Source organism: Cornus florida, unplaced genomic scaffold (genome assembly GCF_030987335.1).
Source record: "Cornus florida cultivar Cherokee Brave unplaced genomic scaffold, ASM3098733v1 CherokeeBrave_3.0.0_Hap2_Chr05, whole genome shotgun sequence".
Lineage (NCBI taxonomy): Eukaryota > Viridiplantae > Streptophyta > Magnoliopsida > Cornales > Cornaceae > Cornus > Cornus florida.
This window is the reverse complement of record NW_026775575.1, coordinates 70,610,243-70,632,390: the sequence shown is the minus strand read 5'-3', so window position 1 is coordinate 70,632,390 and position 22,148 is coordinate 70,610,243. Positions and strand designations below refer to the sequence as shown.

General features: G+C 35.4%; 1 protein-coding gene across 1 annotated transcript; it reads left to right on the top strand.

Annotated features, from left to right (window-relative positions):
- Positions 1-7,330: 7,330 nt before the first annotated feature.
- Positions 7,331-9,194, top strand: LOC132309437 (F-box/LRR-repeat protein At3g26922-like). The gene is made up of 4 exons (XM_059807746.1): positions 7,331-8,257; positions 8,356-8,432; positions 8,520-8,580; positions 8,770-9,194. Exons 1-4 carry the CDS (start codon positions 7,471-7,473, stop codon positions 8,970-8,972), a joined length of 1,128 nt encoding a protein of 375 aa, XP_059663729.1. The 5' UTR covers positions 7,331-7,470; the 3' UTR covers positions 8,973-9,194.
- The last annotated feature ends 12,954 nt before the right edge of the window (positions 9,195-22,148 follow it).

Below are 22,148 nucleotides of genomic sequence, written 5' to 3'. Positions count from 1 at the left end.
ATGCTTAAGGGAAAACAAAGAAAAAATCTTTATTTTTTGCAAGGTAGTACTGTGACAGGTGTTGAATCAATATCTTCTTCAGTTGATCAAGATTCAGAAACTACCCATCTATTGCATATGCGTTTAGGGCATATGAGTGAGAGGGGTTTGACAAAATTGAGCAAACGCGGTTTGCTAGGTGGACAGAAGACGGGAAAGTTGGACTTTTACGAGCATTATGTCTTTGGCAAGAGAAAAGACTCAAGTTCAATACAGCAGTTCACATGTCCAAAGGCACTGTTGATTACATTCATTCAGATCTTTGGGAACCTTCTAGAGTTCCCTCTCTTGGTGATTCTGGATATATGTTGACCTTCATTGATGACTTCTCTAGGAAAGTCTGGATCTATATCTTGAAGCAAAAACATGAAGTGTTCCTTAAGTTTAAGCAGTGGAAGGCCATGGTTGAAAAACAGACCGGAACGAAGATCAAACGTCTCAGAACAGCTAAAGGTTTAGAATTTTGCTCAGGAGAGTTTGACGAGTTCTGCATAAATAAAGGCATTGTCAGATACCATACAGTTCGAAAGACTCCACAACAGAATGGTGTAGCAGAACACATGAATAGAACTCTCTTGGAAAGAGCTCGTTGTATGCTTTTCAATGCTGCGTTGTCTAAGGGATTTTGGGTTGAAGCAGTCAACACAGCTTGCTATTTGGTGAACAGGTCACCATCGACTGCTATTGAGTGCAAAACACCTGAAGAGGTATGGTCTGGTACTCCTACTGATTACTCTAATTTAAGAGTTTTTGGATGTCTTGCTTGTGCTCATGTTAATGAAGAAAAACTTGAGCCTAGAGCCAAGAAATGCATTTTTATTGGCTATGCATCTAGGGTGAAGGGATATATGTTGTGGTGTCCTGATCCTAAGTCACCTAAGTTTATTACCAGCAGAGATGTTATTTTTGATGAGTTTGCTTTACTTCACCCGAGAAATGAGTCTTTTGTTACAAGTGAATCTCAGGGTGTTAAGTAGCAGGTGGAGCATGACTTTGAAACTCTAGAGAAACAAGTCAACACTCTAGTTCATCCCAATGTTGAAGAGGTGTAGGATGATCAAGTACTAGATGAGCAACAGTACAATATTGCTATAGGGAGACAGAAAAGGCAGATTAAACCACCTCAGAGGTATGCTTATGCAGATTTAGTTGCTTATGCTTTGTCTGTGGCAGAAAATATTGAAGATAAAGAGCCTTCCACCTACCAAGAAGCTGTTACAGGAAATGAATCTGCCAAGTGAATTGTTGCTATGAATGAGGAGATTGAATCTCTGCATAAGAATCAAACATGGGAGTTAGTGAAACCTCCTAAAGGCCAGAAGATTGTTGGTTGTAAATGGGTCTTCAAGAAAAAGGAAGGAACTCCAGGTGTTGAAGATGCAAGGTACAAAGCACGTTTGGTGGCAAAGGGCTATATTCAGAGAGAATGTGTGGACTTCAATGAATTATTCTCACCAGTTGTGAAACACACCTCTATTCGCGTGTTGCTTGCCAGGTTGCTCTATTTGACTTAGAGCTTGAGCAATTTGATGTCAAAACAGCTTTTCTACATGGTAAGCTTGAAGAAGAAATTTATATGCATCAGCCAGAGGGGTTCGTTGTTCAGGGAAAGGAATACCACGTTTGTTTGTTGAAGAAATCCTTGTATAATTGAAACAATCTCCAAGGCAGTGGTACAAGAGGTTCGACACTTTTATGGTTGGACATGGCTACTTGAGAAGTAGCTATGACAGTTGTGTCTATTACCGGAAGTTCTTAGATGGTTCTTTTGTATACTTGTTGTTATATGTTGATGACATGCTTATTGCTACAAAAGACATGTCAGAAATTAACAAGTTAAAATCTCAGTTGAATACTGAATTTAAGATGAAAGATCTTGGTGCAGCGAAAAAGATTTTGGGCATGGCAATTCAGAGGGATAGTCAGGCTGGCAGGTTGAGTTTGTCACAAAAGAGTTATATTGAGAAAGTGCTTGAGCGGTTCAACATGCAGAATTCCAAGCCCGTGAGCACACCATTTGTTGTTTATTTTTGCCTTTTTGCAGCTTTATCACCGCAGTCCGAAGAAGAGAAGGAGCACATCTCATGTGTTTCTTATGCTAGTGCAATTGGTAGCTTGATGTATGCAATGGTTTGCACTCGCCTTGAAATTTCACATGCAATCAATGTAGTAGTAGATATATGGATAATCCAGGAAAAGAACATTGGCTAGCTGTGAAGTGGATTCTTCGGTATTTGAAGGGTACTGCAGAAATTGGCTTAATTTATCAGAAGAGCCGTGATGATTTTGGTAGGGTTGTTGGTTTTGTGGACTCCGATTATGCTGGTGATTTAAATCAAAGAAGATCTCTGACAGGATAAGTCTTTACTCTCTCAGGTTGTGCAATTAGTTGGAAAACAACTTTGTAATCTACAATTGCTTTCTTTACTACAGAAGCAGAATATATGACGGCCACTGAAGCAGTGAAGGAAGCCATTTGGTTGAAAGGTTTGGTTAATGTTTTAGGTTTGCAACAGAGCTTAACTGTTATTTATTGTGACAGTTAGAGTGATATATTTGACCAAAAATCAAATGTATCACGAGAGAACCAAACACATTAATGTCAGATATCATTTTATTCGAAATGTCATATCAGAAGGCATTACTACATTGAAAAAAATTGGCACAGCTGAAAATCCGGCGGATATGATGACAAAGTCCATTCCGGCTCTCAAGTTCAAGCATTGCTTGGACTTGGTATTCTTAAATGTTGAAATTGCCTTTAGGGGCTTTGTGGAGAAGACAGTTTGTTTAGCAGAGATACAGTGGCTCATTTGAATTTTCGCCAAGGTGGAGATTTGTTGAATATTCTGGCTCAAAAACAAATTGCCAACTCAGCATGTTATCACCCATTATATCATCATCAACTTGTCCTTCAAGATGAGTGATCAGCAAGTATGCGTGATCACCAAGTTGTGGTTGAAAAGTTTTTTGTACCAGTTATCCATGCGTGATCAGCAAGCCTTAGTTGATGTTTTTGGTTATAAATAGCCATGTAGCTCTTTCATTCCACATCATCCATGTATGAGTGTGTTTGCTCAATATCAGTAAAAGGAAAGTGTGAGAGTTTTGGATGTAATTTGGGTTTTGGATGTGAGCCACTTAGTCTTGTATCTCTTTATTTCCATAGTGAAATATTGTTCTGTCTTCTTCCCGTGGATGTAGGCATAATCGAACCACGTAAATCCTTGTCTCGTTTGTGTGCGCTATTTTATTTTTTGTTGTCATTTATTTTTTCTCTTGTTCTAATAAACTCCTATTCGATCTTTTTTTTTTTTCATAACAGATAGTAAGTTAATGGATAATGGTTTTAGCAAACTTTTGAATCAAGTATAGAATAGGTTCGGGAGAATTGAATGGACTTCGATGCCTTTTTGCCAACAGAATTCACACTACCTAAGCAACTAGATTTTAAATACAATGGAAGTATCTAGGGTTAAGTGCAGAAAGGATCTCTCTACTATGCTTACAGTGCATATCAACTTCCACGTGTTCACAAAACACCCCCAAAGTTTCAAAATGTGCAAATAAGTCCTACTTGACACATTAAAGTTAGAGTTTGGCCAAATTATCCTACATACACATTTTACACATTATTTAAAAAAAGATGGTTATGTGAAATGACAAAAGAGGATGCTCCCTAATGTCTCTCTCTCTTTTTCATCAATAAACCCTAATCTCTCTCTCTCTCTCTACTTTGGCTGGACTGAGCATAACAAGTATGCTTCTGCTGATTTTGAATCTTCTTTATAAATGCAATGTGGAACATTTTAAGGGTATAGTTATCTGTTGTCTTCACATCTATATGAGCCTCAATCAATGTTTGCCACTTGCGAAACCTCAATCTGTCTGCAGTAAAATCCATCCCCTGAAAGTAGGCTAGGACAAATCCTAGTTTCATATTTACATTTAATCAATGCATTATTAGCATAATTCATTATCTGATCTCTTAGAGCTTCCTTTAAAAGATTAATTAAAACTGTTATCATACCCAAAAATTGGTGAGCACACCTACGTGACTATTTGAATCTTCCTTAGTTTCATCGTCATTGTCTACAACAAGTACATCCTCGATCACAAGCTCTATAAATGCCCTTTCCCATTCTCTCTCATCATTATCCACATGGCCTTCTGCTCCACTCTCGTCTTCCTTGCCGTTTGCGTCTTCTCCCTCATTGAACCCGTCTCCATTTTTCGCGATCTCTACCTCTCATCCGTCATCCCCATTGGAGCCCTATATTCCCTCAGGTGTTTCGTTTTTTTTTTTTTTTGCTTGTGGGGAAGACCTTGGCGTTGACCATGAATGTGGTCTTATGCTTTTGCATTGAATTTTTTCTTTTGCTCCGGTAGAATCTTCTTATAGGCTCGATCCTCATCCTTCTGAAGATCTGCGAGATTAACCTCAAAAACACGATGTTTGAATCCTTCAAAAGCAATTTGTAAGATAATGATCAGAGCAAGAAAATCACTAATGCAATCGTGTGATGGTAATTGCAACATGAAGGGATCTGATCGTGCTTTGTTGTTCAACTTAGATTAATTGTAATTTATGAGAATCTATTTTTGAGAGTGGATGTGAAGTCTAGAAGTCCATACTTAAAAGTGGGTTAAATAGGGTTGATGTGCAGTAACACCCCCCAAAACAAAGCAAATAAATAATACACGCCCTAAGGCATACAAGGAAATGATTTACATAATTTCTTAATACTTTAAGGGAGCTATGTGCAAAAATAAAAGTTAAGAAGAATAATCTATGAAATTATGAAAGTTGAGGAGTTCTTTTTGCAGTTTATCCAATATATATTATTGTTTTTCCCCTTGTTGCCTTAGGCCCAGATTAGTTGGGAGGACATGGAAGGAAAAGAAAAGAAAGGAATTAGAGGGATACCATTTTTTGTGTTCGGTATAGAATTTTGGAAGGAAAAAAAAGGGAATGGAATGATTTGGAGGGATTCACTAAAATTTTATTTTATTTACCTGGCAAGAAGCAAACTTACACATCCACTTTACCCGTATAGGGACTTGAACTCTCAACCTTCTACTTTGGAAGGTAAGCAAGTACTACTAGGCTACAACCTTTGGTGGTTGGGGTACATTAAAGGTTGATGAGTTGGTTTTGTTATCCTCTTGAAAATGGAAGGAAAGGCTAGCATTTTAATGAAACTTTATTAGTACTAAATTTACCTCTTTTTTTATTTATAAAAGACAAAATCTATAGAAAATGGTATAGTAGTAAATTCATAAAAATAGTTTCATTTTCTTTCCTTCCCAAAACATGATTATTTTCCTTTCATTTCTCTTCCTTCATTAATCAACCAAGCATGATTAACACTACCCTCTCCTCTCCTTTCTTTTCTTTTATCTCGTATCCTTTGTTTTCTTTTCCACCGTATCAAACATAGCCTTGAGGAATTGTACTGAAAATTTTGTTTAGAAACCACCATTTCTAGGTTGCCAAACTTAGCTTCTTCAATGTACCATTGCACTAAAAAAATAGAAGCACAGAGAAATTGAAGAGTGTTTCAAACTTCCAATATAGAAAGAGACATAGAATAGAATTCTGGAACAAGAGAAAATAGAGAGAAAAAAAATCGTGGAAGTGGGTGAGAGGAGGGAAGAGAAATTGAAGCGTCTTGACAGATAGTCTCTGGTGATCTTCTCCAATGAAGTGTTTAATCGTGGGCATGAGACCAGAAAATCAATAAAGCTTTGAAATATCGCACTCTCCTTTATCGATACTGCAGATGAAGCACACCTTTGCTACTCCGGTATTCTTATCCTCGATTAGTTACTTATTGCTTCATTCTTCAGGTGACTCTAATTTTTCTTAAAACCTAGCTGATTTTTGCATAGGTAATTGTTATTCTCTTAAACCTGGCAGATTTCCTAAGCTTTCTTTAATTCATTCACATTTTGCAACTATCCTTTGGAAGTTCTATGAAACACAACAATAGCATGTAAAACTCCACGCGAGATCTTCTCCAATTTGATTTAGTTATCTGAAAATAATTTTCAATTATTTATTTTTAACCAAAAAGTATAAGAAGCAATTCTCAAAATTGATGAATTTTTTAACTCTGTTTTAGTATACAATTATAAATAGAGTGTGTGTCTTTATCCTTTTTACTTTTCATTTGGAACATAACCAATGTACTTTTATGTGGCTAGTAATGTATGCAGTTTATGTTTTAGACATATTTTGCTTTGTTCGGTAGGGAAGAAAAAAATTGAATGGAAGGGAGAGAAGAAGGGATGGATGATACATCCCGAGGGAAGAGATTGTGTCCTTCCCTCTTTTTGTTGGATTGGATGGAAGAGCAGAGAACAAGCTCACAAGTTACTGTGTTCATTAGGAGAGAAGGGAAGAGAGAGTTTTAATTTAAGATAGTAGTAATTTACTGTCTTTGTATAATTTATGATAGTAGTAATTTAAAACTTCTATAATAGCCCCACTTGTTTTCCCTCCTTTCTTCCGCCTATATTTGGAGGGATGAAAATTAGTAAAGGAGGAAGGATGATTCATCCCTCCTATTATCCTTTCTGTCCTTGTCTCCTCTCTACCGAATGAAGGATGTTAGTTTCTTCCTTCCTATCTTCCCTCCACACCTTTTCCTTCATTCCTACCAAACAAAGCAAAAGTCATCAATTCTGTGTCTAATGTGTCACACATAGTCAAAGTGCATGTATTGGCAAATTTTGTTTTATAAAACAGTATCAAGGGTACTATTGATTTAACTGAGTAGTGTTCAAGCAAAGCTTTAGGCCCAGTTTGGTTGGAGAGAAATGGACGGAAATGGTTTTTTGTGTTTGGTATAAAATTGTGTAAGGATTTGGAGGGATACATTAAAGCTCTAACATTTTTAATGAAACTTTATTAATACCAAACGTTGATTGGAAGTGTCAAAAAAAATGTTTTCAGAAACTTAGGGCAAATTTTCAAAGTGTTCTTCTGGCGTTTTAAGCAAAACAGTGACATGTGCACTGATACACCTTTAAATGTTCCCAAAATTTTATTCCAGAAACTTGTACATGGTGTACTTGGAAACTATACTGGCACATTCTGCCCTGAGTTTTGAAAAATTTCAGAACAAAAACATCTGCACCGGCACATTTTTATCTGGAGAGTAGTATACTTTTTAGCCTATTATGGAAAATAGGAGTTTCTGATTTCAAAATCACTCTATGAAATTAAAATACACACACGTATACATCAATGTTATGTTCATGCCAGTTACTTAACCATTGTGTAAAATCAATGGGTCCAAAACCCTCTTAGGCTTATAACTGTAGAAACTCTTCAAACTGTCAAGAAATTTAGGGGGGAAAAATGTTGAGAAATTTGTTTTATCAATTCACGTATGTATTTATTTTGTTGATACCATTGCAAAAATTATGGGTTCAATTTCGAAATGCCAAAAGCTTTCAAAGGAAAGCAATATCAAGAGAAGTGAAGAAGACAGGATAAGCATTTTACCAAGCTGTGTAATTGGGCATATCATCTCCTTCCTTCCAACGAAAGATGCAGTGGCAACTTGCATCTTGTCCACCAAATGGACACATCACTGGAGGTCCATCTCTATTCTTGAGTTTGATGATAGTGGACATTCTCAAAATAGAAATAGACAAAGTCTTCAGTCACTCGAAGAAAGCTTCAAAAATTTTGTCTACCGGGTTATTATGCTGAATGTATCAGATTTGCAGAAATTTCAACTGAGATGTTTTCTAGATTATGATGTTTCACATATCAATTTATGGGTTTATGCTGCACTGTCACGTAATGTCCGTGAAATGAGACTCACCGTCTTAATGAATTCTCATAAGTTGGCACCTCGTGAGCTTTTTACTTGTAATACTTTGGTGGTACTAAAACTGCGTGGCGTATTTGTTCTCAATGTTCCAACTTTGGTTCATCTACAGAAACTTAAAATCCTATGTCTTGATTCAATTGAATTTTCCGATGATGAATCGGTTGAAAGGTTTTTTCCCGGCTGCCCTGTGCTTGAAGACTTGTGGATAATAGGATGCCTGTGGAGGAACATCACTGTTTTTAATATTTGTGCTCCTGTTCTCAGGATTTTGACTATACACGGTGATAGCACTAATATTGATTGGAAGTGCAAGATTGTGCTCAACACACCAAATCTTCAAACCTTCACTTATGATGACTGTCTGGTTGAAGGTTATTTATTGAATAACTTAAATTCTCTAGTAAGAGCGGACATTAGTTTTTAACCAGCAAGACGGGGACAGTTAGCCCTGTTCGTGATCAACCTGTAGAAGAACTTGCTGTAGCAAACTTTGTTGAAGGAATATCTAAAGTTCAGAGGCTTCATTTATCTGATGGTTCAGTAGAGGTTAGCTTGCTTAACTCTTTTTATGCCTTTTTGGGATGTATGTTAATGATTATATATCTACTGATGTAGTTTACTTTTTGCATGAAGACCCTTCAGTTGTGCAGCCATCCACTGCCAGATTTTCCCCATTTAACTTATTTGGAGCTTGGTTATGCTTTAGACATTGGATCCGGAATACTACTGAATTTTCTTGAGAGCTCGCCACAATTGGAAACTCTTATCTTTCCGGTAAAGCACTAACAAATGTTTTGGTCACACCACTATGTTTTGGTGGAAAATAAATTACTTGAGCAACTAAATGCGAGCTGGTACTATTAATATTTCTTTTCTGATTAAGGACTTCTCCAAGATGAAACCTGCCGTTGGAGTCCACCTGAGAATGTGCCTTCGTGTTTGTTGCTTCATCTCGAGGAAATTAGAATTGAATTCTTTCGAGGGAAGAGAGATGAGATGCGAATGGCAAGGTATTTCTTGATGAATTCAAAGGTTCTGAAGAAATTAACGATTTGCCCTGACGGTGATGAGTTGGGAGGTTTGTAAGAAAGTATTGATGTTTCCAAAGGGCTCCAAGAGTTGTCAAGTTGAGTTTAAGCAAGATTTTTGAAATTTTCTTGTGTTTCCTTTCTTAGGAATTTTATCTTGTTATCTCTTTTTGCTATGAACAATGTTTTACAAGCCTAATCGGCATTAATATGACCCCTATCTATAATTGTTGTAGGGGGGAAGAGTTGTTATGATAGTGTCTCTTAGGGTTTTCCTTCAGGGTTTCATTGGCTCATATATCTCTGCAGTTTTTATGTCAGTCTTTTAATGCCATTCAGAACTTATCAGTTGTTAAATTATCTTCAATTACTTGTACTGTGATATTCAGGAGATACCAGCAATTTGAACTGATTTGCATATAGGAGCAAGCCAGCCAAATTTCCAATCATAGTTGGAGCATGAGAGCAACAAATAGTATGCAAAGATTGAGAAAGTCTTAATTAAAATAAATAATTTATATGAAATTATTCACTCTCCTTTCTATAATTTCATAAATAATTTTCTGAAACTATGATTAAGTATTCATAATCTTGGTTTGGTTAGCATAATTTTACTTCTGGTTAATGTAGTATCTTCACTATTCTCTTTCTGGTAGGAGATGGTTTCATATTGGTTCCCCACCCCTGTTTGAAGCCAACAGGAAGTGACAAACTTGGCTTCAAACTAGTAAAGAGCAAAACTGACTTATTGTGGATATAGAGAGTTCAGGCTGCTTTGGCCTTTTTTGTCCTAAAATAAAAAAATTGTTATATATATGGTGTCCACTAATTAGGTATAGTATTGAATTAATGGTGCACTAAATAAGTGATAAATGCATTTGGTTAATGGTGCAATAAATAAGAGGTAAATGCACTTGGTTAATGGTGACCTATGGGTGGTGAATAAGGCATGAGTTTTGGCTATAAATATGGGTTGTTCTTTGCCATATTTATGTACAAAAGATTTTGAGAAGTAAATAAAATCTCTCTCTTCATTTCTATATTCTTCTCTTTATTGTGGGTATCTCTTAATATTCTATATTTTCTCTATATTCATAACACGTTATCAGTACGAGTCTCTAACCAACTGAGACTTGAACGAGAAGCCCTCGCTCCCTCTCTTTATTTCAACTCATATATCTCACTTGTGATATTAATTTTGATAATTTTTTTTCCCTAAAATAATTTTTCTAAATTATTGAGTTTGTTTGCTTCTCTAAACACAATAGAGAAAATTTTATTTTCTTCCTTACCTCAAAGAATAGCTAATAGAGTAGAGATGAGAGAGGTCAACAGAGATCAGAAGTACAATAAAGATAAGAGAGGTCAAAGGTACTTAGTGCCATGGTTGATCATGAAACTTCTTCAATATGGATTACCATTACTCCATTAGGTATTAATTACTTCTCATTAATAACGACAATTGATAATATATATTAGGATAACATGTATCAAGAATTGAGCTTTTATCTTTATATATTGGATTCACCAAATTTTCATAATTTGAAGGATTTGTTGATATTGAATCAATTCTTATTCTCGCACACACAGATATATGTATATATTATTATATTGTTACGAGGGAATGTATATGTATAGTTGAGAGAAAGACAGAAATGGAGTGATTGGTCAAGAAGAGTTGAAAGGTAACTGGGTTGTTCATGAATTTAGTAGCCTTGTCTAATTGGTGATGATGACAAAAGTAATATGCCATTAATGACCCAAACCATTGTAGTCTTCTCTCCCAGAATGGACAAATTAAGCCTTCGAATTTAAGTCCCATTTTTCTCTTCCACGAAAATATATTAAATCCAACTTTATGTTATAGTTGTTATAGATATATATAGGATTCACTCCCTATTAATATGTTTAGTGCATTGTCTATATAATTGTATGAAGCATGTATAAGTAGAGTTATTATTACTGGGCATGAATTATATATGTATACGTTTCATATGTGATATATAAAGTAATCTAAGTGGGTAACATAAAGACCCACCTTATCATATATATTTATATATATAGATCAATATGCGTATATTGTAAGTGGTGTTTACTCAGACAATTCGTTTATATATTGATCTTTAATACATAATATTTTAGTTATCTCTAATGAATCATATATTGTTTGATCAATTAAAACGTTTTTCTTATTAACAGATTACTTATATAATATAGTAATCAACTAAGCATATATATACTATATGTGTACATAATCAATAAGTTAGTTTTTTCTGTCTTATTGCTCTATGACTGGTTTTACTATCATTACAATTTCATTAATTCAGGTAAGGTTTTACCACATTTTGTTTACTAATTTATTGAGTGTTTTTTATGATTCATTCAAATTTAGGAAATGTTTTGTCCCATGACAAAGGCTTGATAATATTGTGGGCATAATTATTTTTGATGAAATCCATTTTATGATATTGAGATTACAAATAAATTGAGAAATCAAAAGTCCTTGCAGGACTGCACAAAAGTAATGATTCATGATAACTTGAAAATTGAATATCTCACGGTATAAGACCCACTTATCTTATGGTAAAAATCACAAAGTACTGTGATCTTTCTAAAAAGCTCAGTATGAATGGATACAACTGTGGTTGCAGGATTATGAAATTATTGGCGAATATAATTCGGCCTTGTTAATAATCAGTTATATTGAAATAATGTGGAGAAATAATTACTCATGAGTATATGTTGAAAATAATATATCATCCATTTATTACGTCAAGGGCGTATATTTATGAAATACTTGATGTGAAGTAAATGTTATTGAAAGTCATATATTGATAAAGAGATACTCCACTGATCACGTTGAATGCATGGATTTATGTAAAGCTGATATCATTGTGACAGAGTAAAATAATGAGCTTTTATTGAGATATTACCATTACCACTAGATCGAAAACGATTTCTAAAGCGAAATCTGCTCATTTCACGGTGTTCATGGTCGTGGGTATAGTCATGGTAGAATTAACTACCAACGTCATGGAAGTTATCTCTATAATTTCATATTGTATCCCTAAAGGTGGGATCACAATAATATGAAACAAGCAAAGGAGGAGAATTTGCCTCAACCTTTATAGCACGTGTTGCTTGTTATTAATGTAAAATTGATCGGTGTGTCGATGAAAATTTGATCAACGTGAAATTACTTATTATCAGTGTAACATCGAAGAGGAAAAGGTTGCATAATCTACTTCTAAAGTATTTATCTGATTCTTACCATATGCTTCAAAACATTTAATTGATCTTTACTAAGTCACAATCTAAGAAAATAGGACAAAGATAGAAATGAATTTTATATGATACTTGTGGATATTTCAGCTTTTATGAGGTAACTAATCTTTTGATTAGTAATATCCACACTGCTTATTTATACTTCCTTTTATCATCTATTTTATGAAGCCTGTTTTATTTTTTATGTCAAAGTTAAAATGAAGTTTGCAGGTGCACAAAATTACATTAACTCAAGGTAATGATATATGTCTTGTGGACAGTAAGACCAACAATCCTTCATTATTGAAAATATTTTCCGTAACAAAATAAAGGTAATATAGAATATATCTGTCTCACTGTCATTAAGAAATATATATTAGAAAAACTTTATTTTCTTATGCATATTATTATATCACCAAAAGCATGTTTATTTATTTTATATTCACAGTAAATTCTTCTATTATTTGCTTATAAAATATATTGATCCCCAGACATAAGTTTTCTTTATTGCACGATGTGTTGATTATCATTTAAATAAGATTATTTTCCCACCTTGAGGGGGAGAAAGGGTAAGATCAGAAATGCCAAATGATATTACTTGGAATACTTTGAAATTATATATTTGATCCTTGTATAAAGAAATATGAACAAAAAGTTCAAAAGATCATTTTCAAAAATGTTGCAAACGCTCATTGACATAGAGAAATATCATTATGAGTGCCAATTGATAAAATGTCAGGAAGAATTAAAGTTCTGATGGGACATATTGTCAGTATTGCAAATGCATCAAAAGTTTGCGTGACATACCAGTCGGTGCAAAAGATTCTGTTCTACGAAAGTGAAAAGTACTAGAAAGAATGCATAATAAAATACACGCTCTTGATAAGGCCAATTAGCTAACAATGCTAAAGTAGCCCTTGATGAGGCAGAAACACTTAATGTGGTACATGTAAACGAATATGATGAAATGGGTGCTCTTATATAGACCCAGTTAGCTAAAAGTGATATAATGAGGTAAATATCAAAGAGCATGATGAATGATGAAAATGGTACTCTTGAAGAGACCCAGTTAGCTAACAATGATAAAGTTGTCATTGATAAAACACATACCCTTGATGTGGCAAAGGGACCTGACGAGGCCCAAGGACCTGACGAGGTCAAGTTAGCTAACTCTGATAATATCGTAAAGGTACCTGAAAATCAGTGAGATCTCAATAATTTATAAAAAGAGATGGAATAGAAATGAAGTTGTCATGGACAACATATTCTCATATACAATTGCTCTTCATATAAACAATAAGGATCCAGAACCTAGAAACGAAAATGTTGAAGCCAAAATGGAAAGAAGCAATACACGCAGAGCTAAATTCATTAGCTAAACGTGAAGTATTTGGACCTGTAGTCCAAACACCTGAGGGTGAAGAGCCTGTTGAGTACAAATGGGTATTTGTACGAAAATGAAATAAGAAAAATAAAATTATAAGATATAAAGCCCGACAGGTAGCTCAAGGTTTCTTACAGAGACTTGGTATTGATTATAATGAATAATACTCTCCAGTGATGGATGCAACTACATTTCGATTCATAATACATTTAGCAGTCACAGAAAGATTGCATATGCGTCTAATGGACGTGGAAATGACATATTTATATGGATTGTTGGATAGTGATATTTATATGAAAATCATAGAAAGATTTCAACTCGATCAAATTACAACGATCTTTATATGGATTGAAACAATCTGGGCGCATGTGGTACAATCGCCTTCGCGACTACTTGATAAAAGAAAGGTATGTGAATAATCATATTTGTCCATGCATTTTTATTAACAAGTCAATATATGGTTTTGCTATTATTTCAGTATATGTTGATGATCTGAATATTGTGGGAATGTTGGACGAAATTGAAAAGGCAGCCACTTATTTAAAGAAAGAATTTCAGATGATAGATCTCAGAAAAACAAAATTTTGTCTTGGTCTGCAGATTGAACATTTATCAAGTGGATTCCTCGTCCACTAGTCAACATATACAGAAAAGATTTTGAAGCGATTCTATATAGATAAAGCGCACCCATTGAGCCCCCAAATGGTTGTCCGATCACTTGACATCAAGAGAGATCATTTTCGTCCTCGAGAGGATGATGAAGCACTCCTTGGTCCTGAAGTGCCATATCTCAGTGCAATTGGTGCTCTTATGTATCTTGCAAATTGCATACGGCCAGACATAGCATTTTCAGTCAATTTATTAGTAAGATATAGTTTTGCACCAACCCGCAAACATTGGAATGGAATCAAGCATATATTACGATATATTCGTCGTACAATTGATATAAGATTGTTTTATTCAAAAGAATCAAACTCCCAATTAATTGGATATGCAGATGTTGGCTATCTTTCTGATTCACACAAAGTTTATTCACAAATAGGATATGTGTTTACCTGTGGTGGCACTGTTATATTATGTCAATCTATAAAACAAACAATGATTGCAACTTTTTTCAAATCATTCAGAGATACTCGTAATTCATGAGGCAAGTAGAGAATGCATTTGGTTGAGATCTATGATCCAATATATTCGAACAACATGTGGTCTCTCATCCATAAAAGATAACCCAACAGTATTATATGAAGATAATGTTGCATGCATTGCATAGATGAAAAAAGGGTTATATCAAAAGTGATAAGACTAAGCACATCTCACCAAAATTCTTTTTTGCATGTGAACGTCAGAAGAATGGTGATATTGATATTCAACAGATACATTCAAATGAAAATTTAGCAAACATGTTCACTAAAGCACTACTAACTACAACGTTCAAAGGTTGGTACACAATATTGGAATGCGTCAACTCAAGGATCTTTAGTATTGAACTAATGCAACAATCAGGGAGTGCACTAAATTGAAAAGATATTGGCATACTGTACTCTTTTTCCTTCGCTCAGGTTTTGTCCAACTGGGTTTTCTTGACAAGGTTTTAATAAGGCAATTTTAACCTGTATAATACTATTTTCATATAAATAAGAATATTGTACTCTTTTCCCCTTTGCTAAGTTTTTATCCCACTGAGTTTTTCTTAACAAGGTTTTAACGAGGCATATTCTTAGTGTTGTATAGTGGACCCCAAGGGGGAGTGTTATATATATGGTGTCCACTAATTTTGTATAGTGTTGAATTAATGGTGCACTAAATAAGTGGTAAATGCATTTAGTTGATGGTGCAATAAATAAGAGGTAAATGCACTTGGTTAATAGTGAACTATGGGTGGTGATTAAGGCATGAGTTTTGGCTATAAATATGGATATGGTGTCCACTAATTAGGTATAGTGTTGAATTAATGGTGCACTAAATACGTGGTAAATGCATTTGGTTAATGGTGCAATAAATAAGAGGTAAATACACTTGGTTAATAGTGAACTATGGGTGGTGATTAAGGCATGAGTTTTGGCTATAAATATGGGTTGCTCTTTGCCATATTTATGTATAAAAGATTTTGAGAAGTAAATAAAATCTCTCTCTTCATTTCTATATTCTTCTCTCTATTGTGGGTATCACTTAGTGTTCTATATTTTCTCTATATTCATAACAAAAATAAATTAAAAGCCAAAGAGTTTGCGAAGGCTCTCAAGAAAAAAAAATTATTAAAAAATGATTCTTTATTAAGCAAGCTCTCCACAAGCCTCAAGAAGTCACTCATATCTCATCCGGGGCATCTAGGCACATTTTGTAGGCTATTAAGTTCATGAACTTGGCCTTTGTTGCATCGTCAACAGTTATTGGAGGAACCCTCAAGCGCCTAAAAAGGCCAATACAAGGACATAATGGTCCATATAGTGGTATGAACAGCTTGCTGCCACACTGCTATGCGGTCTGTCAGAGAGAAATGTGTATGAATGTTCATTGGCTGCAGTGACAAGGCCTTATCCACAGTAGGGTTTCATTGAGAACACCATTGCATGATCTCCATTATTAATGTCAAAAAGCCCTTATGCCGCCATCTCGTCCATTAATAATGGGTTGAGAATAATTATATCTAAGACAAGGTAATAATTACTCAAAGACATGTTTAGGATACGTGACTATGTGTTAGTTTATATGATAATAGAAATGATGTATATTTGTTTATCATGCTAGTATTCTTGAACCAGTTCAGTCCTGTGGAACTGGTTCAAGAGCTCTAGTCTTGAAACATACAGTGCAATTTTGGAAAAAAAATTTCTTTCAATTTATCCAGAATTTTTTCTAACACATCCGTTAAAAAAAAAAATCAACAAAGAAAAAACTTAATTACGCAAACACCCTGAAAAACAAAAATATTTCCAAAGAAACTATGCATCCATACTCCAATAAATAAATAAATAAACAAAAAATTGAAAAATGTCGAAATGGCAAACGATGCATTTCTTAGAGTTCCAAACTTGTAGAAATGCCCCAACTAACACTCGGATCCCATCCAGCACACCCTATTGGAGTTATGCTCGAACACAGGGATGTGCTTGAGCACAAGGGGTTGTGCTTGAGCTCTGGGAATCTATTTGCTTCAAAAGTGTTCCGAATGACCCCGATTTGGCAACGTATGGCGAGCCTACAAAAAAAATTAAAAATAAAAAAATAAAAAATATTGCGTGGGGCTCACCACATCAACACCAACACCTAAGTTTTGCTATATTTCCCCTCCCTTCTTATTTTTGGTTGCATAATGAGGTAGGAATGATAACGAGACGGGTATGACACATTTATTTAGACCTATATCCGTCCCGAGAATCCTATATTCAAGATGGGTTGATTTATCAATACCCACATCTGCTCCATTAAGTGAACCCGTGCTCGGCAAATTTTTATTTATTTTTCATTCTAGGCCTAAGGCTCAATAACCATTTAGCTAACAAAATAAATAGCAACCGAAAAAATAAAAAAATGTAAATAAAAACCCATTGGAGAGCAACCAAAAGAACTATTAAAAATTGATTAGTGAGTAAGTTAGGAAACTTTATATATATATATATATATATATATATATATATATATATATAATGGGGCGATGAGTTTTTATCAAACTCCATCTTACTTTATAACAAGAAATGACCAATATGAAAGTTAAATGAATGAAATTTATTAAAAAAGAAAGAAAGAAAGAAAGGGGAAAAGTTGTCTGAAAACTATTTGATAATCTCCAATTATTAAAGTATTCGACAAGTAATAATAATTAAAAAAAAAAAAAAAAAAAAACCTGTGTAGTACCACCAATCTTAGTCCCAGGTCACCAATTTTAATTCATCTTTTATTCTAATAATATATACTAGAATTTTTATTAAGGCTCCGTTTATTTCAACGTAAAATATTTTTTTCAAAAAATATTTTCACTTTTTAGGTAAAATATTTTTTTTATTTGTACTTTTCGATGTTTGACAAAGGTCTAGGTCGAGTCCTTTGTGTGGGATATATAAAATAACTTACCAAAAATTAATGGATAAATTATTTTTGTAAAATTTTATTATATTTTTTGTTCGTAAATATTTTATGACAACCAAACACCAGAAAATAAAAATAAAAAATTTTTGAAAAATATTTTACATTCAAACAAACCGAACCTAAGGCTCCGTTTGTTTCGACGTAAAATATTTTTTTAAAAAAATATATATTTTTTTTCCAGATAAAATATTCTTTTATTTTTACTTGAGCGGAGCATTTAAAATAACTTGTCGAAAATTGATGGATAATTTATTTTTGTAAAATTTTTATTTTTATTTTCTTCGTAAATATTTTACAACAACCAAACACCAAAAAATAAAAAAATATTTTACGTTCAAATAAACGGAGCCTAAAAGAAAATTATTTTACTATTCATAATTTTAAAATATACATATAATTTTCATATTAGTATCTTGGCCTTTCACAAGTACATCATATTTCTGGATCCGCCCGATTTGTGAAGAAATTAACTGAACTTTTTAATTCAAGAAAAATAATTTTAGGTTAATTTCACTCACACCCCCTTAAGTTTGGCTATATTACACCCTCAAACATCTTTTGAAAATAACTATCAATTAGGTCCATTTCTATATTACCAATATAAAATTACTTAAATACCCATTATACCCCTACACCCACCTACCACCACCACATCCATCACCATGGTCGCCGCCACCAGTCCTCTTTTCTCTCTCTAACCTCCTACCACCACCCACAATCGGCACTACCACCCACAATCGGCACCACACTACCACCCACAATTGTTACCTTATAGTTTTGAAATAAATAAAGAACAGAGAAGCGAGCACGGTTGCTAGATGGGTTGGAGAAGGCCACACAAAGAGTGGAATCGGCCATGAGAGAGCTCGTAAAGATCCAAAAAAACAGAGGAATTACGTCAACCAACTTGAAACCAGAGCCTTCGAAGTACTTTATGTACACACTAGACCAGAGCTTCCATGGTGGCGGTGGAGGTGGTTATGGTGGTGTTGGCACCAAAACTTGGCAGCCACTTCAGCAGCGACGTGGACCAATGGGAAGCCAATAAGTGTTAAGCATGTCCAAGAATGGTCGGCCAATGGAGAAATAGTAGGAGAAGATTTAGGAAGATATCTATATATTCAGCCACCTCACCAAAAGGGTTGTTACTAAACAACCGAGACTTGTGTTAATTTCAAAAGAAAATTTCATTAGAAATAGAACGTTGGGAGAAGTTAGCTAAGGTGACATAATTAAGTTCCTATAAAATAGGGATTTAGTTATGAGAATGGAAATTGAATCCTTATGGAAATGAAATTCAAAAGGAAGGGGCAGCCACGTGAGTGTATGGGTCAAGGCTATAAATGGTCTTCTAGTCATTTAAGGGAAATATTTCAGTCAAGCTTGAAGAAAGAAGTTGCTAAAAATCAGCAACTTACTAGCAATCTTCCAGCAGCTTTCTACCGACTTCTTAGCAATCAATATTTTCTTCAACAAAGGTATTCTATTTGAAGCAAGACGAAACAAGAGGAGAAGAGACGTGAAAGACTACTGGAGTACGACCTATTTTCAGCAACAAAGTAAAGCAAATCAAGGAAAAGAGAGATTTCAGTAAAGACTTTCCCATTGAAACTGGAGCATCGATATTGAAGGCGAGGAATGTTGGGCCATAGCTCAGTTTGAATTTCAAAAGAAAATGATTGAAGCAAGAGAGATTTTAGCAAGAAATAATTAGAAATTAGTTGGTTTTAGAACTTCTATAAATAGAAGTATTGTATTCCATTTTTAACTTGTCCAGCACCACCACAAAACATGCATTTCAACTAAAAATGTTTTCAATTGACTCTACGTCATTTTCCTATCAATTTCTTTATTTCAATTTAATGGCAATTGATTAAATCCTCGTCAACTATTTCGATTCAACCATTTACTTTCTTTCAATTTCAATTATGCCAATTTTAATTACGCAATTTTAGTTAAGCTTTCAATTCAATGGCAATTGATTAAATTCTTGCCATTGAATCGTAGTGACAATTGATTAAATTCTTGTCATTACTTGGCTGATGGCAATTGATTAAATTCTTGCTATCACGTTTCAGTGGCGATCGATTAAATTCTTGCCATTGTATTTGGCTGGTGGCGATCGATTAAATTCTTGCCATTGTGTTTGGCTGATGGTGATTGATTAAGTTCTCGCCATCTGTCTTCACTCGGCCATTCCATCCATTCAAACATTCATCAGCCGTTGCATTTCTTTAGACACTCTAAAAAGTCCTTGCTACAAACAAGGCATAAAAGAACCTTGCTGGGAGTTCTTACTAGTCTCTCTTCCACACAATCGCCTGAGAGTCAGCCATCGGAAAAAGGGATAGGCTGGTGTTCAATTACATATTTTGGGTATTTTGTACAAATACTCTGGCACGCCCGCGAAGAGTCCATCGACCGGCGTAGGGAACAAAAACCGCGCGAACACGTTTTGGCACGCCCGGTGGGACCACTACTAGAGTGTTATAAAAGAGGCAAATATGCCGCGGCCCACAAAAAATTCTAAGGCCGTGGCTACTGATGAAGATTTGGAGGAAGGCGATCAGCCAGTACAGGCTGAGAACTCTGCAGCAGGTCCTACTGATGAGTTAGCCGTACTTTAAGCACAGGTTAGCTCCTTGGTAGATGCAATGGGAAGGATGGGAGCACGCTACAACGACTTGCATGAAAATATGTCCCAACTCTCAGCCTTTATTTTGAACAAGCCGACTCAAGCTAGCAGCTCCAACAATCAGGAATCGGCTTCTCAGCCGAATCTATCACAAGCTGCTCGGCCAGAGAGGGCCATTAAAACATCACAGCCATGGCCGCCAGTAGTGACACTCCAACCAGGTGCAACATCAAGTCAGCCGGTTCATACGCTACTCACCTGGGCAGAAAGCTATCCTCAGCCTACGTTGGCAGGTTCTAATCAGCCACCAGTAGCAGGTTCGCGGCCACAGGTAATTCCACCAAACCCTCCTCGGATGCCTTTTAACTCGGGGGGCAATCAGATCAGGTGGAGGCCACCGAACCCACTGTATACTCATGTGCCGCCACAAGTAGGGCTCGGGGGGCAGAATATGGCTAATCAGCCATATGATTGGCCGAATTGCTATCAACCAGCGGCTAATCAGCCGCCAGTTTTTAATCAGGTACCACCAATATTAAATCAGCCACCTCAAGTCATGTTAGATAGAAGACAATTAGCTGATTTACTCACAGAAGAATATGGCCTGGAACTTAGAGGTGCCGGCCGACCAATTTATAGAACTCCTTATCCAGAAGTGGTAGACCAAGTTGAGTTCCCTAGAGGATATAAAGTCCCTGATTTTGTAACCTTTAGTGGAGAGGGGAATCAATCGACCGTGGAACACATTGGCCGATTCACGGTTCAATGTGGAGAGGCCAGTGTTAGCCCGTGGTTGAAATTGAGACTTTTTCCTAACTCTTTGACAGGGGCAACTTTTTCATGGTATATTCGTCTACCTCCTAACTCTGTTTTTAATTGGCCACAGATGGAGGAATTATTCCACAATCAGTTCTACCGTACGGAGACAGAACCTACTCTGGCCGATTTATCCAGGCTAAGTCAATTGCCTAGTGAATCGGTCGAGACATTCATTGCAAGATTCAGGAGAGTAAGATTAAGATGTCGTGTACCTCTTCCAGAACAGGAGTACATTCGTTTGGCTTTGAACGGCCTTGATTTTGAACTTCGGAAGAGGTTTGAAGGAGTTCCATTTCGTGACATGTATGACCTGGCCGAGAAAGCTACCAGGTATGAGTTGGTTCTCAAAGAGGAGAAAGAACGAAAAAATTCCTCTAAAGGTACGTACTATAGGGACCCCAACTATGAAGTTTATTCAACTGATGTGGTTGAAGAGGAAGATTTTGAAGCTAATTTAGCCGAAGTCATTCTAAAGAAGCCTTATGTATGTGACGCTTTAACAAAACCAAATGTATCCACCAGTGGTACTCAGCCATCGACTTCATCAGCCAGGAAGGGTACGACTGATACTGGTAAGGTTTATACGTTTGATCTGGCCAAAACAGAACAAATTTTTGATCATTTGTTGGCCGACAAACAAATCGTTTTGCCAAAAGGACACAATATACCATCGACCAATGATTTAAAAGGAAGAGAGTTCTGCAAATTTCATAATTCATAGAATCATACTACTAACAATTGTTATGTATTTAGAAATGTATTGCAGAAATCTATCGATGAAGGTGTATTGAAATTCCCTGAAAAGAAGCCAGATGTAATGGGGGTCGATGGCGATCCATTTCCTAATATTGTCAGTACCAATGTAATCAGCCTGACAACTGAAAAAGCCGCTGATAATGGTAGACAGGAAAGATTACCAAAAGTTCTTAGTAGTTCATCGGCCAGTAATGATGAACAGAAAGTTAAGGACTTGGAAATTCAGTTAAGAGAAGCTCAAATTGCCCTCATCAACCATGGTTGTTGTCCAACTTGCAAAGGCCGAAGGA